Source organism: Amphiprion ocellaris, chromosome 16 (genome assembly GCF_022539595.1).
Source record: "Amphiprion ocellaris isolate individual 3 ecotype Okinawa chromosome 16, ASM2253959v1, whole genome shotgun sequence".
Lineage (NCBI taxonomy): Eukaryota > Metazoa > Chordata > Actinopteri > Pomacentridae > Amphiprion > Amphiprion ocellaris.
In genome coordinates, this window is record NC_072781.1 from 14,708,650 (window position 1) to 14,722,805 (window position 14,156).

Consider the following 14,156-nt stretch of genomic DNA (forward strand, 5'->3'; position numbering starts at 1 on the left):
TGTCGATCCAACCCATCAAAATAATGTTAGCTTAAAAGGCTGATCTAAATCAGAAAATTTGGTTTTTAATCTTGAAATCATGCATTCAACTAAAAGGTTGGAACAGGTCGTTTGAATTACTTTTTAGAGTGTGGAAGAACATGAATATGTAAAATTTGAAAACTGAAAGTGTAAATCCAGAAAGTTACTGTCCGCCCTTCAAGACGGATTAATTAGACATGAGTGACAGCATGGCTTCACCACTTCACTTCTAACAGCAGCACTTGGCAGAGCTTTTTATGATCTCCACCCACTAAACGTCACATCTCTGCTGCTCAGCTGTCGGAAGAAAATTCCGCCCGTGTTTCACTTTCTTGGCTCTTCCAGGCGGAGAGCTCTCAACCTCGCAATTACGACGGCACCTGAAGGCAGCAGCGGAGCCTGAAAGCGCACAATATAGAAGCTATTTTTTTTTCCTTTCGGCCTGGCATGATACCGGCAGATTTTTGATAGAGTGGTGTTTTATTGTCAACTTTAGGAAGCTCTAGCTGAGTTTTTCTTATATTTGTATTGTTTGGATGCGGTAATGAGTGGCCCGGTGTCACACATGGCTCCCCGGGCGGTCTGGCTCCTGGTCCTGCTGTCCGGTGTCCTGGATGTGCGCCCCTGCTGGGCTTATGACTGTCCGACCATCTGCCACTGCACCGCCGACACGTTTCAGTGCAGCAGGGACACTCAGCTGGCCTCCCGGACAGCACAAACAACCGTCGTGCAAAGACTGTAAGTAACCCAACTTTTTTTTTTTTTTTTTTTTTTTTTTTTGCTTTTACCCATGAACTCCCTGTAATCCTCCTGTTGGGTATCTCTGGTGCTTCACACACTGAACCCATTAGTGCCCTTGTGGTACTTCTTTATTCTCTCTATAGGCTCACAGAGTCTGACCTCTCACTTCATTTCTATGTATTTCTTACTTTCTACTTAATTGTATTTTCCTTTCTGCCACTTCAATAATCCTCCAAGGACTCCTGGTGTGTGTATTGTGATGATTGTAATAACCCCAATGCCACTTTTTTCCCCGTTATTTCATAAATATGAATCTAACTGCTGTATTTATGAATCTTGCAGAAGACTCATTCATCTGCCCTTGAAAGTAGTTCCGACCCACGCCTTCAAGGAACTGATCAACATTACAAGAATGTAAGTTATGTTTTATCTTCCAATATAAAGTCCAAATGAATGAGCTTCACCATTTGATTCACGGTATAAAGTGCAGATATATAATGTTTTCAACTAGATTGTGTTGCTTCTCCTCAGGGACAAGTTCAGTTGTGAAATTTCATCTCTATCGCAAAATACTGTAGTTTTGTGTGATAAAAGGCATTCAAGTTGAAATAAAAGTCCTTCCTTTTCTGTCATCCCATGACACCTGTGTCAAGGCAGAATGACACGAGCAGCTTGGTGCAGGTTGTCACCGATGACGCACACTTAAAATCGCAGCTTCACTTTATTTAGATGATCATGTGTGAAAGCTTTTCTTTCTATGAGCAGTAATTATAACACTACACAATGCAATCAGGAGAGGGGGATAACAGAAGAAGGGGGGAGGATATGCAGTGCAGATGGAGTCCTTTAATTGTTTCTTGGTTTTGAAATGGAAGCACGGTGACGTTTTCCTTACAAAAGCCTTGCCTGATTACAGTAGAGTGGGAGTCTGAAATGATGATTGCAGAAAGAAAACGGAGAGCGTCTCGTAGAGAGAAGTCAGCCATCAGAAAACAAAGTGTTCAAGGACAAATCAAGAAGTTTTGTTGACTTTATTTGTCTCCCAGCATCTTTGTTTAGCCCTGCTTTTTAAACATCTTCGCTTTAGTCTTCTTGGCCTAGATGCATCCGTGATGTATGTTTGGAGCTTTTCCAAACATGAGGTCCAGCATGTGTATGTGGTGCCCTAGAAGTATGAATTGCTGGTGATGGTGTTTTAATATTCCCCTCCAGGTTTGTGTCCCTCTATCAATCAACTCTGTCCCATTTCTAAAAGAAGTACATTGAGAAATAAGCCAGGACACAAATCCATAACAAGCACTCGTGTGACTCTTAATATCAGCTTCACTGAAATTCTATATTTACTGGCTCCATCCGTAACATTTCAAGGGTTTACAATCTTTTGTTAATCTGCTGACTGATGTGGAGCCGTTTCTTTGTGCCACAGCGAGATCTCCCAGAGCGAGTACATCACACGTATACAGAGACATGCATTCCTCTCCCTGCGCAGCCTGGCGGAAATGTAAGTGACACTTCACCTGCCACCGTGTGTCACTTTTCAACATGACGAAAGCAATTATTCTTTTGGTGTGTGTTTTGCATTCCATTTAAGCCTCGCAGGATTTGTCTATTACAAAGCAGCGTGTTTAATCCTTGACTTTCAGAGCGGCTGATGTATGAATGGGTTTTTCTGTTTGTTTGTTGACACCCTCTGACAACTATATTGTAATTACCGATATGTTTCCTCATTTCTATTCCTGCAGTTCTGTGCGGAATTTCAACAGTCTGAGGGTGATTGAAAAAGGTGCCTTCACTGATCTGCCCGAGTTGCGACATTTGTAAGTCTGTCTGCTTTACATGCATGTTTGATCGATTTAAAACCTCACTAATCTTTACAGTCAGGCATTGTTCAGACTCACACGCCTCACAATTTCCAAAAATGCCAATTTTTGGATTTATTCCAAAGTTGGTAAACATTTTTGGTACCCAAAGGATGAATCCCAATGACTCTAATCTCCCTGGCATTTACTCTAACGTTAAGTTGGCATTTTTCATTTTAAGCAAAATGTCTCAACATGAGTTGGATAGAATGGCATTAAAGACCCTCTCTAGTAAAAATCATATGATGTTTTTTCTAGGTGCTTGAAGACATGTCATTTACAAAATAAGTAGTTAATGCTATCACCATCTCGAAAACAAGGGTTCAGACAGCTAGGATTTCATGCACCGTGTCCTAAAAGTTCATTCTCCCCAGAAAAACAAAGCTCAAAGAGAGAATATGCAATATAATCAGTTTATTCAATAACCAGTATTTCCCTCTTTCGCACTGATCATGGCGTTCAGTCTTTCAGGCATAAAATGTACGAGGTTCTTGAGTGTGTATGGTTCTATCTTCCTCCACTCCCGCACAGCCCTGGAGCTGAGCTGTTTCATAGTGGTCGGTGGTGGACTTGTAAAGATGCGACTGTTCTGGATTCCCCAGCAGTTCTCAACTGGGTTGAGGTCAGGGGAATTTGGTGGCTATTCCTCCTTACACAGAATGCCAGGTAGATGCTCAGAACACCACTGCTGAGTCATTCGGGCAGTGTGCGCAGGGGCTTGCATAAAGACCAATTCCAAACGTTTGTTAAACATTTTCCGTTCAGTCCTCCTCGCCAAAACTGGTAGTACCTTTTCTAGAATGTTGTTGGTATATATTGTGCATTAACAGTGGTACCTTGAGGCACAATGTGCAGCTCTGACAGACCTGAAGTGGACATAGCCCCCAAACCATACTATGGTACTACTACTTGCTCAGAAGATGGTACTTTTTCATAATCATCTGTATAGCTATGGTAGTTTTGGCTGTTGGGTGTCAGAAATACACTATATTGCCAAAAGTATTCGCACACCCATCCAAATAATCAGAATCGGGTGTTCCAATCACTTCCATGGCCACAGGTGTATAAAATCAAGCACCTAGGCATGCAGACTGCTTTTACAAACATTTGTGAAAGAATGGGTCGCTCTCAGGAGCTCAGTGAATTCCAGCGTGGAACTGTGATAGGATGCCACCTGTGCAACAAATCCAGTCGTGACATTTCCTCGCTCCTAAATATTCCACAGTCAACTGTCAGCTGTATTATAAGAAAGTGAAAGTGTGTGGGAACGACAGAAACTCAGCCACGAAGTGGTAGGCCACGTAAACTGATGGAGTGGGGTCAGCGGATGCTGAGGTGAATAGTGCCAAGAGGTCGCCAACCTTCTGCAGAGTCAATCGCTACAGACCTTCAAACTTCATGTAGCCTTCAGATTAGCTAAAGAACAGTGCTTCAGCAGAGAGCTTCATGGAATTGGTTTCCATGGCTGAGCAGCTGCATCCAAGCCATACATCACCAAGTGCAATGCAAAGCGTGGGATGCAGTGGTGTAAAGCACGCCGCCACTGGACTCTAGAGCAGTGGAGACGCGTTCTCTGGAGTGACAAATCACGCTTCTCCATCTGGCAATCTGATGGACGAGTCTGGGTTTGGCGGTTGCCAGGAGAACGATACTTGTCGGCCTGCATTGTGCCAAGTGTAAAGTTTGGTGGAGAGGGGATTATGGTGTGGGGTTTTTTTTTTCAGGAGCTGGGCTTGGCCCCTTAGTTCCAGTGAAAGGAACTCTGAATGCTTCAGCATACCAAGACATTTTGGACAATTCCATGCTCCCAGCTTTGTGGGAACAGTTTGGAGCTGGCCCCTTCCTCTTCCAACATGACTGTGCACCAGTGCACAAAGCAAGGTCCATAAAGACATGGATGACAGAGTCTGGTATGGATGAACTTGACTGGCCTGCACAGAGTCCTGACCTCAACCTGATAGAACACCTTTGGGATGAATTAGAGTGGAGACTGAGAGCCAGGCCTTCTGGTCCAACATCAGTGTGTGACCTCACAAATGCGCTTCTGGAAGAATGGTCAAAAATTCCCATAAACACACTCCTAAACCTTGTGGACAGCCTTCCCAGAAGAGTTGAAGCTGTTATAGCTGCAAAGGGTGGACCGACGTCATATTAAACCCTATGGATTAGGAATGGGATGTCACTTACGTTCATATGCGAGTCAAGGCAGGTGAGCGAATACTTTTGGCAATATAGTGTAAGTAGAGAGGACATTGATCAGAGAAAATCCAATTCTCCCAGTCTTTTGGAACCAGAGTTATTTACTTCTTTGCAAAAGTCAGTCTCTTCACCTTTCGCAGTTTGGTGAGTCGTGGGGTATGTTGCCTCTTGTAAGCTTTCAGCCCCAATGTTTCTGTCATATAACGATGCACAGTGCTCTTATAAACGTCTTCTCCAAGATTTTTCAGTCTCTGACTGAGTTGCCGACATGACTGCTGTCTTTCACCTTTTGCCTTTCTCATCACATCCTTTGCTCTTGCAGTTAGGCTAGATGGATGTCCTGAGCGAGGCAAGTCTTTAAGGATCTTCCTTTGTTGTACCTTTGCCACCACTTCTGTATTCAGCGGATACTTCTGCCAAAGGCTTGAGCTACCTGCTGACAAGTTTTTCCTGCATCTCAAAGAGTAATGGCCTGTGCACAAATCTCAGACGCCAAAAGTGTAGCTTTTCCACCCTTACTCTTGGCGACAGTAACAACGCTTCCAAATTTTGGTTGTGAGTGTAATGCATTTTGGTCAAGCCAGAAATATATATACTGGGACATTGACCGTTAGATGGTCCAGTACCTGACTGACCAGGTGTAACCCATTTTGGTGACAAACAATCAAACATGTTGTCCAGTGGGAAGAATGAACTTTTGAGACATGGTGTACATAACAAATCTATGGAATCAATTGTCAACCACCAGTGTGGGGATTTCTGTGTTGTTATTCTTCTTCTAGAAATGTATGGCTGAACTGCTCCAATATTACAACTTGCAATTGCGTATCATATGACAGTGTATAAGCAGATTCATAGGTGAGCTGGTGTGCTGGGTTGTAGTGAGCAGAGAGAGGTACATATAGAGAAAGGCAGAGACTTCATAGATCTGTATATTCTAGAAGGAGTAACAGTCTACAGTTAATTCTAAGCTATTTTAAGGCAGTTACCTATTGTAAATAAGTAACTGGCACAGAGAGATGAGTTTTTAGGGGTTACATCAATGACCAGAAGGGACTTTAAATTTGTGATACATACTCATCTTCCTCTCAGGATGAAATGTAGTAACTTTAGTGGTCCCATTTCCTCTTACACTGACATCGTGTTTAAATTTCATAGCGTCTGTTCCTTTGTTTCATGAGAAAATACTTTATAAAAATCCTACAAGCCTCAGCTTCCCCTTGTGTTGCATCCTAATTAGCAAATGTTAGAATGATAACAAGCTAAACCACCTGAAGATGATGGAAATAGTAAAAATTCTACTTGTTTAACATCAGCATATTAGCAGTCAGTGTGAGCGTGTTGTTAGCATGCTGACTAAAGCACTGCTGTGCCTCGGTCTAACCTCGCACAGGTGCACAACTACACGCAGGTGGCAAACACCCACAGCAGAGTCGAATTTAGTCACATACAAATCCAGGGGACAAAGCACATTAGGAAAAATCAACAGTTGTGCTGGACACACCTGCAGAATCACATTCACTCATACTGGGTCACTAAAACAGCAAATTTGCACTTGTACGCTCAACAAACTAAAACAAGCAGCATAGTGGGGACCAAAGAATATCTTGTGATGACTGCACTGTTAGCAATGCAAATTATTTGACTATGGTCCATTTTGATCATTTTGTTTTAGGGAAAGTATGAAGAAATTCAGTCTGTGTTGAAATTTGATAATTCAGGTTTTAACCAACTGACTCATGTTTGGTGACCAAGCTTGTAGGGCAACATTTATCTTTTCAAATATACTGTAACTTTATGTCCAGAATGAAAGTCTACCAGTGAACCAAACTAACTGCTGGCAAGTTGATTTAGGACTGAATTAAAATCCATATCTGACAACTTACTGTTTGACAAGAGAAAATGGCGTCAGTCACAGAGCAGCTATAAGAATGTCAACTAAAATAATTTTTTTTCCTCACAGTATAGTAATGAAATTTAAACAATATGCTGTTTTGCCATTATTTAAAGATAATTTTTTGAGGTTGTAAATCAGCGAAGGATGATATCATGAGGTTCTGACAGTTTCACAAAATTATTTTTGTGCACCCAAACACACAAAATGTCTGATTTTCAGATGTCATACCATCTAGGAAACAAAATCGTTGTTCATTGATAGTCACTGTTATTCATTCCCAGCTAAGCCCACGTGGCACTGGGAATGATTTGGGAATTGCAGGATCCTGGACTCATTAGGGATTAAAAGTCAAGTTGAATAAATTTTTATTTTATTATTGTGCATTTCTTTTGAGTCATTTCTCTGTAATTTTCTGCACTTAACAGCAGTTTTATTGTGGCAAATTGTTGAAGCTGCAGTTATACTTCTCATCTTGTCTTATGACCTTTATGTTCTATGCATCGAAAAAATGTCAGTCTTTATGTTTTTAGCATTCGCTGCTCCAGGGTAAATGTGAAGAAACATGTCAAAGATCATGAGCAGAGAGTGAAGTGATGCTTTATAGAACTGGCTCCTGAAATGTCTCCACGATCTAAAACTCTGTGACATTTTCTTCGTACTTTGAGAATTTGATCCTATCTGCTCTTGATCGTCTGTCTCTGCCACCTTTCTTCACAGAAGCATCTCGAACACAGGCATGGTGCACTTTCCAGACTTCACAACTATCTCCTCCATGGCACCAACTATTATCCTGTAAGTAATCCTATTTAAAAATGGTGTGCTCCGAAACTGGATTAGTGCCTTTCTGCATGTTGCAAAACTACATGTTCTTCAGATTCTACATGCTCTAAGTGGAGCCCAAGTTGTTTATTCTGAGCCGAGATTTAGTTTTATTCCATCAGTGTCACAATGTCAACAACCCCTTCCACAAACTGTGTTACAGTTCATCAAACTGTTTTTTTTTTTTTTTAAATGAGTACACATAATTTTGTCTAACTGATAATTTAGCCAAATAAGAAATGTTATCTATGTGCAGAGAAATAGAGGACAACATGATGATTGACATCATCCCTGCCAATTCCTTCCAGGGTATCACTGAGGAGTATGTTGACATGTGAGTACAGGAACCAAATTATTTTTGTTATCACATTATCAGAGCTAAAAGCCACAATTTGTCACCATTTGTCAGGAATGTTTCTTGATGCGGTTTAATATGCTTATGTAATTGAATGTTCAGTTCTGACCTTGATGATAGGAGCTTTTGACAGCAAACTAAAATTTATAACATTGCGTCCTTGACAGGAACCTGGCTAGAAACGGCTTCAAGGAAATAAAATCTCATGCATTCAATGGAACCAAGCTCAAGACGCTGTAAGCATTCCGAAAATCAAGATGTTTCCTTTCATACAACAATGTAACATTGTAGTATGTTGCATTTAAATATATAGTTCAGGTTAAAGTCTTTTCCTTTCCTAATCATAAAAAACTGAGCGTACCAGTAAACAAACATTATGTAAGACTAAACAAAGATTGGATGCCCTGTTGTTTTCTCGGTTTGCCCCGTAATGCTGAATGTCGATGGGGACGAGATACCAACAGACACCCTGAAGTCTAAAAATAATGCTTATCTTCCTCAGTGTCAAGCTGAGAAAACAAAAAGTAGATGAAAATGGTCTGGGGCGTTGTTGGCCATTAATGTGTCATCTTCGATTTTCTTTATTGAAAAACTGCAGTTTGGGCTTTGAGATCACGTGTTGCTGTTGTGCTTTGTGTCTTTTGTAGAATTTTGAGACACAACAGGTATCTCAGTCACATTGAAGACGATGCTTTTGAAGGAGCCACAGGTCCGAGTTCTCTGTAAGTCACAGTAGTTAATATTAATAAAATCACAAATGCCAAGCAAAATGTCATGACTAATCAGAGGTGCAAGACTTCAGATAATCAATTTGTTCATACGGACAATGGATCACATGACGAATTGTATATGAAATGGTATTTTGGATAATTAATTTGCAGTTCATTTGCAGAGCTATAAAGCATTTCTCAGCTCATTGTTTTGGTGTTACACCCCACAGCTCGACTGTTTCAGCTCAGTCCCATCATTTTCAGTGGAATCAGCCACAGCATTAATGTATGGAAAGTTTAAGTGTTCATCATGTCGAGTAGGTCTGAAGGTTACCATCATTTGTGTAATCGAAATAAATTCTTTAGGTAATTTTTCCCATTTGAGATAATATGTTCTTTGGGTTCATGAGTAATGCATTGATGTTTGATTTTGCTTCAAGTTTCTGGAACCCTACTGGAGGGATGAACACCATTCTTCCACAAGATATTCTCTCATTTGCTGTTGGAATGATAATCAATCGTCAGTATCAGATCTCCCACACATGTTCAATTGCACTGATATCTGATAACTGTGAAGGTCAGAGCATGGATTCAACATAATTTTGATACTCATCAAACCATTCAGTGACTCCTCATGCCCTATGGATGGGAGTGCTGTCATCCTATATGGTTCTATCTGTAAACAGCATGCTCGCCAACTTGTCAAGAATATGGTGGAGGATTACTCATCTGACCGTATCACTTTTTTCCACATCTGTGTAGACCATTGTCTATGGTTCTAGCATCACTGAATCTTCAAATATCCGTTCATCTGTGAAATATGGGGTTTATGTACTGCAAGCCTACAAGCCGATCACGTGCGCTGTTGACTACAGTTTCCGACCCAATTTACTGATATTTTTACGATGGATTTAAATGCAGATGTCACTTAAGTCAGAGCCCCTAATGAAAAACAAACCAGCTCAACAGTCTTTGTGACTGAAGCTCCTGCCATCTGTGCCCCAACAATGAACCCTCTTTCAATTCACTTGTCATCTCAATCCAAATTTCGAAATTTTTACACCTGCTACAGAGCATGATTGGATACCAGTTGCTTGACTGACTATGATGCAGTCTATGTGGAAGCATCTGCATGTGTTGTGTTTCTCTACTTGTACGTAAATGTAATGGAATAAAAAGTACAATTTTACAGTGGAATGTAGTTAGGTAGAAAGTAGCATAAACATGTAAAAACTGTACTTGAGTAAATGCACTTACTTTTCCAACACTGGTATAAAATTAATCTATTCAATCAACAGCATTAAGGTGATTATATTTGAACTGGGTCATGAAGTAAGATTAATATTCATAACAATGTTTATTTCATTGTATAAACATTAGGGTGGTGACAGCCCGTCTGTGTAAACAACCAACAAGGCAGGCAGGACTGCAGAATACTGATTAGTGAGCAAATGGCTAAGTCTGCTGCATATACAGCTCATGAGGTCCCTGTTTTCAAGCAGCTCTATGTGGCTATTTCTCCTTATCTTGCTTATGAATTAGCGTTTATCAAAATCACTGACACACAGGAAATGCTAAAAATCTTCCTTATGCATGTGTGGGGTCCAGTGTAGTACAGCTGGGTGTTATTAGATGTGATAAATGTCAGGTTAAAAGTAATCCCGTCAAACGAATGAGCAAAGTAGATTCTGGATGTTATTTTGCTCCAGTTAAGAATGTATTCAGTCAGTAATTACAACCTCTGTTCTAACACAAAGCAGTTTGTTATGAACGAGCAACTCTTTAGAGAGACAGCATAATTTGTTCATTGGTTTGATGAATATGAAAACAATGTAAATTAGGGCTTTGCTGTCACAGATACCAGAGCTCAATGAACACCTGTGGGAGATTTATAAAATTTGCCAGAAAAAAGCATTTCTTATCACCATCAACAAGACACCAAGCAGCTTACTAGATAGACTGGCTTTGCAACCCTCCAGCAGTGTTTAAATGACACATGAAATTTAATTCAAGAGAGACCAAAGCTCTTCTAGTGGTAGTCCAGTGCCTTATTAAAACCGTGGTTATTTTACCTCTCTTCACTGAAATGTATGTCTGCGTTCTGTGTGATTCAGGGATGTTTCCTCCACAGCTCTAAGCTCCCTCCCTCCTAAAGGCTTGCGGCAGGTGACGTCTCTGAATGCCAGCTCTACCTTTGCTCTGAAAAGCCTCCCTCCACTGGAAAGCCTGGCTGAACTGCTGGTGGCTGAGCTCACATACCCCAGCCACTGCTGCGCCTTCCACACATGGCGTCGGAAACAAAGGTAACCGACAGCCACTCCCAGAGATGTAACAAATCCATTCACATCTGCATAAGCAAGCAAAGCTTTGCCCATTGAATACAGATCATGAGCAAGATGGTAATTAACAGCTGAGTTTATTGACTTTTTGCGCTGTCTAACCTTTTCCCATCTTTGTTTTTGTCTAAAGGGAAAGTGCCTTAAAGAACTTTACAAAGTTTTGTGATCTCAGGGAAACAGAAATGTAAGTTAATCCCTTTTAAACTTATGATCTTACCACCTGGCCAAATATTTCAAAATTACTTAACAGTTGCGATTCATTTGGCAAAAAGAATTTGAGATGTTGGACTCTAATGTACACTTAATCTGATCATTTTCATGTAGCATCCATACCAACCAAAAGGAGCAGAATTAGCCAGTTTATAAAATAACACAACCATTCTTCTGTTGTTAAACTAAATGCTGTCACTTCATATGATGAATCTGCTTTTAGTTTGATGAGTCACAGTCAGATTAGCCAGCCATTAATAACGTCCAATCCTATTTTTATTCTTAAAACTTGATTCGAGATGATTTTTGATGGAAAGAATAAACCCAAATAACAGAACCATAATGGTTGTCCTCACATAACCTTTGGCACATACAAAAAATATAGTTTGACTGAACAGCCTTCTCCTCCCTCTCAAAAATATGATCCATCCCCTTTAATTTTCACACTGTCCCTAACTGCAGATAGTTTTCCTTGATCTATTTTTCTGGCAGTTTTATGTGGTAATCTTAACATCTGTGTTTTCTTCAGAGAGCCCACTACAGATGGCACAAACCTTCAGTATCCAGACATCAACTTTCAGTATCCAGACTTGGAATTTGATTGTCTTAACAACCCCTTCGTCAAGTGCACACCGAAGCCAGATGCTTTTAACCCTTGTGAGGACCTGCTGGGTTTTCCCTTCCTGCGCTGTCTCACCTGGATGATTACAGTCTTCGCTGTGATCGGTAACCTGGCTGTTCTGGGCATCCTGCTAATTAGCCACCACAAGCTAACAATCTCCAAATTTCTAATATGTAACCTGGCTTTTGCTGATCTGTGCATGGGGCTCTATCTGATGCTAATTGCTTTCATGGATTTCCACTCCCAACAAGAATATTACAACCACGCCACAGACTGGCAGACTGGGCCTGGATGTGGCATAGCGGGGTTTTTGACAGTGTTTGCCAGCGAGCTATCAGTTTATACACTGACTGTGATTAGCCTTGAACGCTGGCACACCATCACCAATGCCATGCATGTCAACAAAAGGCTGCGGATGCACCATGTGACAGCCATGATGGGGGCAGGCTGGGGCTTCTCTCTGCTGGTTTCCCTGCTCCCTCTTGTGGGGGTCAGCAGTTACAGCAAAGTGAGCATCTGTCTGCCCATGGACATTGACACGCTGGGGTCTCAGGTTTATGTGGTGTCTTTGCTCGTTCTCAACGTTGCTGCTTTCCTGGTTGTTTGTTACTGTTACATTTGCATATATCTCAGTGTTCACAACCCAGAGCACTCCACCCGTCACGGAGACACCAAGATCGCCAAACGCATGGCTGTGCTCATTTTCACAGACTTTTTATGCATGGCACCAATCTCCTTCTTTGCCATCTCTGCAGCCCTGCGTATGCCCCTCATAACTGTGTCTCACTCCAAAATCCTGCTCATCCTTTTCTATCCCATCAACTCCCTCTGCAACCCTTTCTTGTACACCATCTTCACACGGGCTTTCAGGAAGGACGTTTGCCTGCTGCTCAGTCGCTGCGGCTGCTGCCACGCTCGCGCTGACTTCTATAGATCACAGACTCTGGCATCACACCTGACCAGTACCCAAAAAATGCCCAGCAGAAAACCTCACTCGCTTAGCTTTTATGCCTATCATATTAAGATGAAGGGTTGCTTTCTAAATAAAGGAACCGCATGACCTAAATTTTACTCTGAACTGGAAAGCAGCATTTGCTGTTATGCTAAAAAATGTAGCATTTCTTCAAAATTTAGGTCAAGGTGAAGAGATCGTCAGTCTTGTGCATGGCAGGCATCCGATCAGGTATGATCTAGGTTAGTTTGCAGACTGAGAATTTCACCAGTCAAAACAAAGAGACCTCAAATTGAAGACAGTGTGTGCCACAGCCTCCATTCCTGCACAGGTACTGAGGACAAAGAAGCAGATGAATGGAGCAGGGATGGAGAACAAAAAAAAAAAAAAAAAGGCCAGTTCGTTTGCAAAGCCGAAATCATATCACTAATGATCCAGTACCAGTTATGTAAAGCTGCACTTTTGCAAGATGGTGGTACAATATGAGACATTTTGTACTATTAAAACGAGCAGAAATTATTTATTATAATTATTTTGTCCTCATAAGATTAAGGTTTGTATTTTTGAGTACAATGAAGTAAATTGTAAATACAATGTGATTAAATTGAAGTCTTTGTTTTAGATTATCAGAGATGAGTTTTAGTGCCACCTTCTGGTTTTTTCTGTGCTTGAGACATTTGGACTGGGAGGCTTGAAGAGTTGCAGACATGCCAGAGCAGCAACAGCAATGCAGTTAAACCTGGAGCAGAGTTCAAAGAAATATTACTGTTGTTTTGTTCAAAATGTCCTGTATTTTTTCTTTTACATTAAAGTGTGGTTATTTGTTCATGCTACTCATATCTTTTTCTTAACGTTCCCCATTTTCCAACAGCATGCACAAATGTATATTCCCACGCAAAACCTCCATACAGTGTGCTTCTGAGTGTCCAAAAACTAAAAAATTTTTTTTTATTTTTTTCTAAATAAACGCATTTTCCTGACATAAATTGGTATCGACTACAGTTGACTTTGTTGATCAAATCTCTTTCATATACTGTACATATGATAAATATGCTGGACAGACAGAGTACATCATTTTAAGGTACTCAGGACCAGAGTGGCTTCGCTCAACACAGACCTGCAGAAAATGTCATCCGATTTATATACCTTGAGCAGTAAGAGATCACATTTTACTGATTTTCTGTTCATAAATCCAATAAAACTGTGGTTTCCAACCTCAAAACAACTCGTCAGCACAGAGCAATGGCTACCTGTGACCCCTACATAAATTGTTCATTGCTATTGTGACAGTTTTTTTCTTGTTTTCATTTAAACCCTTTTTAAACTATGCAGCAATTTGAAGAAAATACACATACTTTTGCGCGATTTGAAAGCAATATTTGAAGCTGGTATATATGAAGTAACTGAGTTTAAAATTTCATACTAACAAAAT

The 14,156-nt window shown here is 40.7% G+C and overlaps 1 protein-coding gene across 1 annotated transcript; it reads left to right on the forward strand.

The window, feature by feature from the left end:
- Positions 1–381: 381 nt before the first annotated feature.
- Positions 382–13,846, forward strand: LOC111567189 (lutropin-choriogonadotropic hormone receptor-like). The gene is made up of 11 exons (XM_023268149.3): positions 382–759; positions 1,105–1,176; positions 2,189–2,263; positions 2,505–2,579; positions 7,435–7,509; positions 7,793–7,870; positions 8,059–8,127; positions 8,539–8,613; positions 10,716–10,904; positions 11,071–11,124; positions 11,680–13,846. Exons 1-11 carry the CDS (start codon positions 566–568, stop codon positions 12,830–12,832), a joined length of 2,109 nt encoding a protein of 702 aa, XP_023123917.2. The 5' UTR covers positions 382–565; the 3' UTR covers positions 12,833–13,846.
- Positions 13,847–14,156: the final 310 nt, after the last annotated feature.

Excerpts from the sequence above, each read along its gene's own strand:
- LOC111567189 (XM_023268149.3), top strand. The coding sequence starts at position 566 with ATGAGTGGCCCGGTGTCACACATGGCTCCCCGGGCGGTCTGGCTCCTG. Across the intron at positions 10,905-11,070 it reads ACATGGCGTCGGAAACAAAG|GGAAAGTGCCTTAAAGAACT; the intron begins GTAACCGACAGC and ends TTTTGTCTAAAG. Across the intron at positions 11,125-11,679 it reads GATCTCAGGGAAACAGAAAT|AGAGCCCACTACAGATGGCA; the intron begins GTAAGTTAATCC and ends TGTTTTCTTCAG.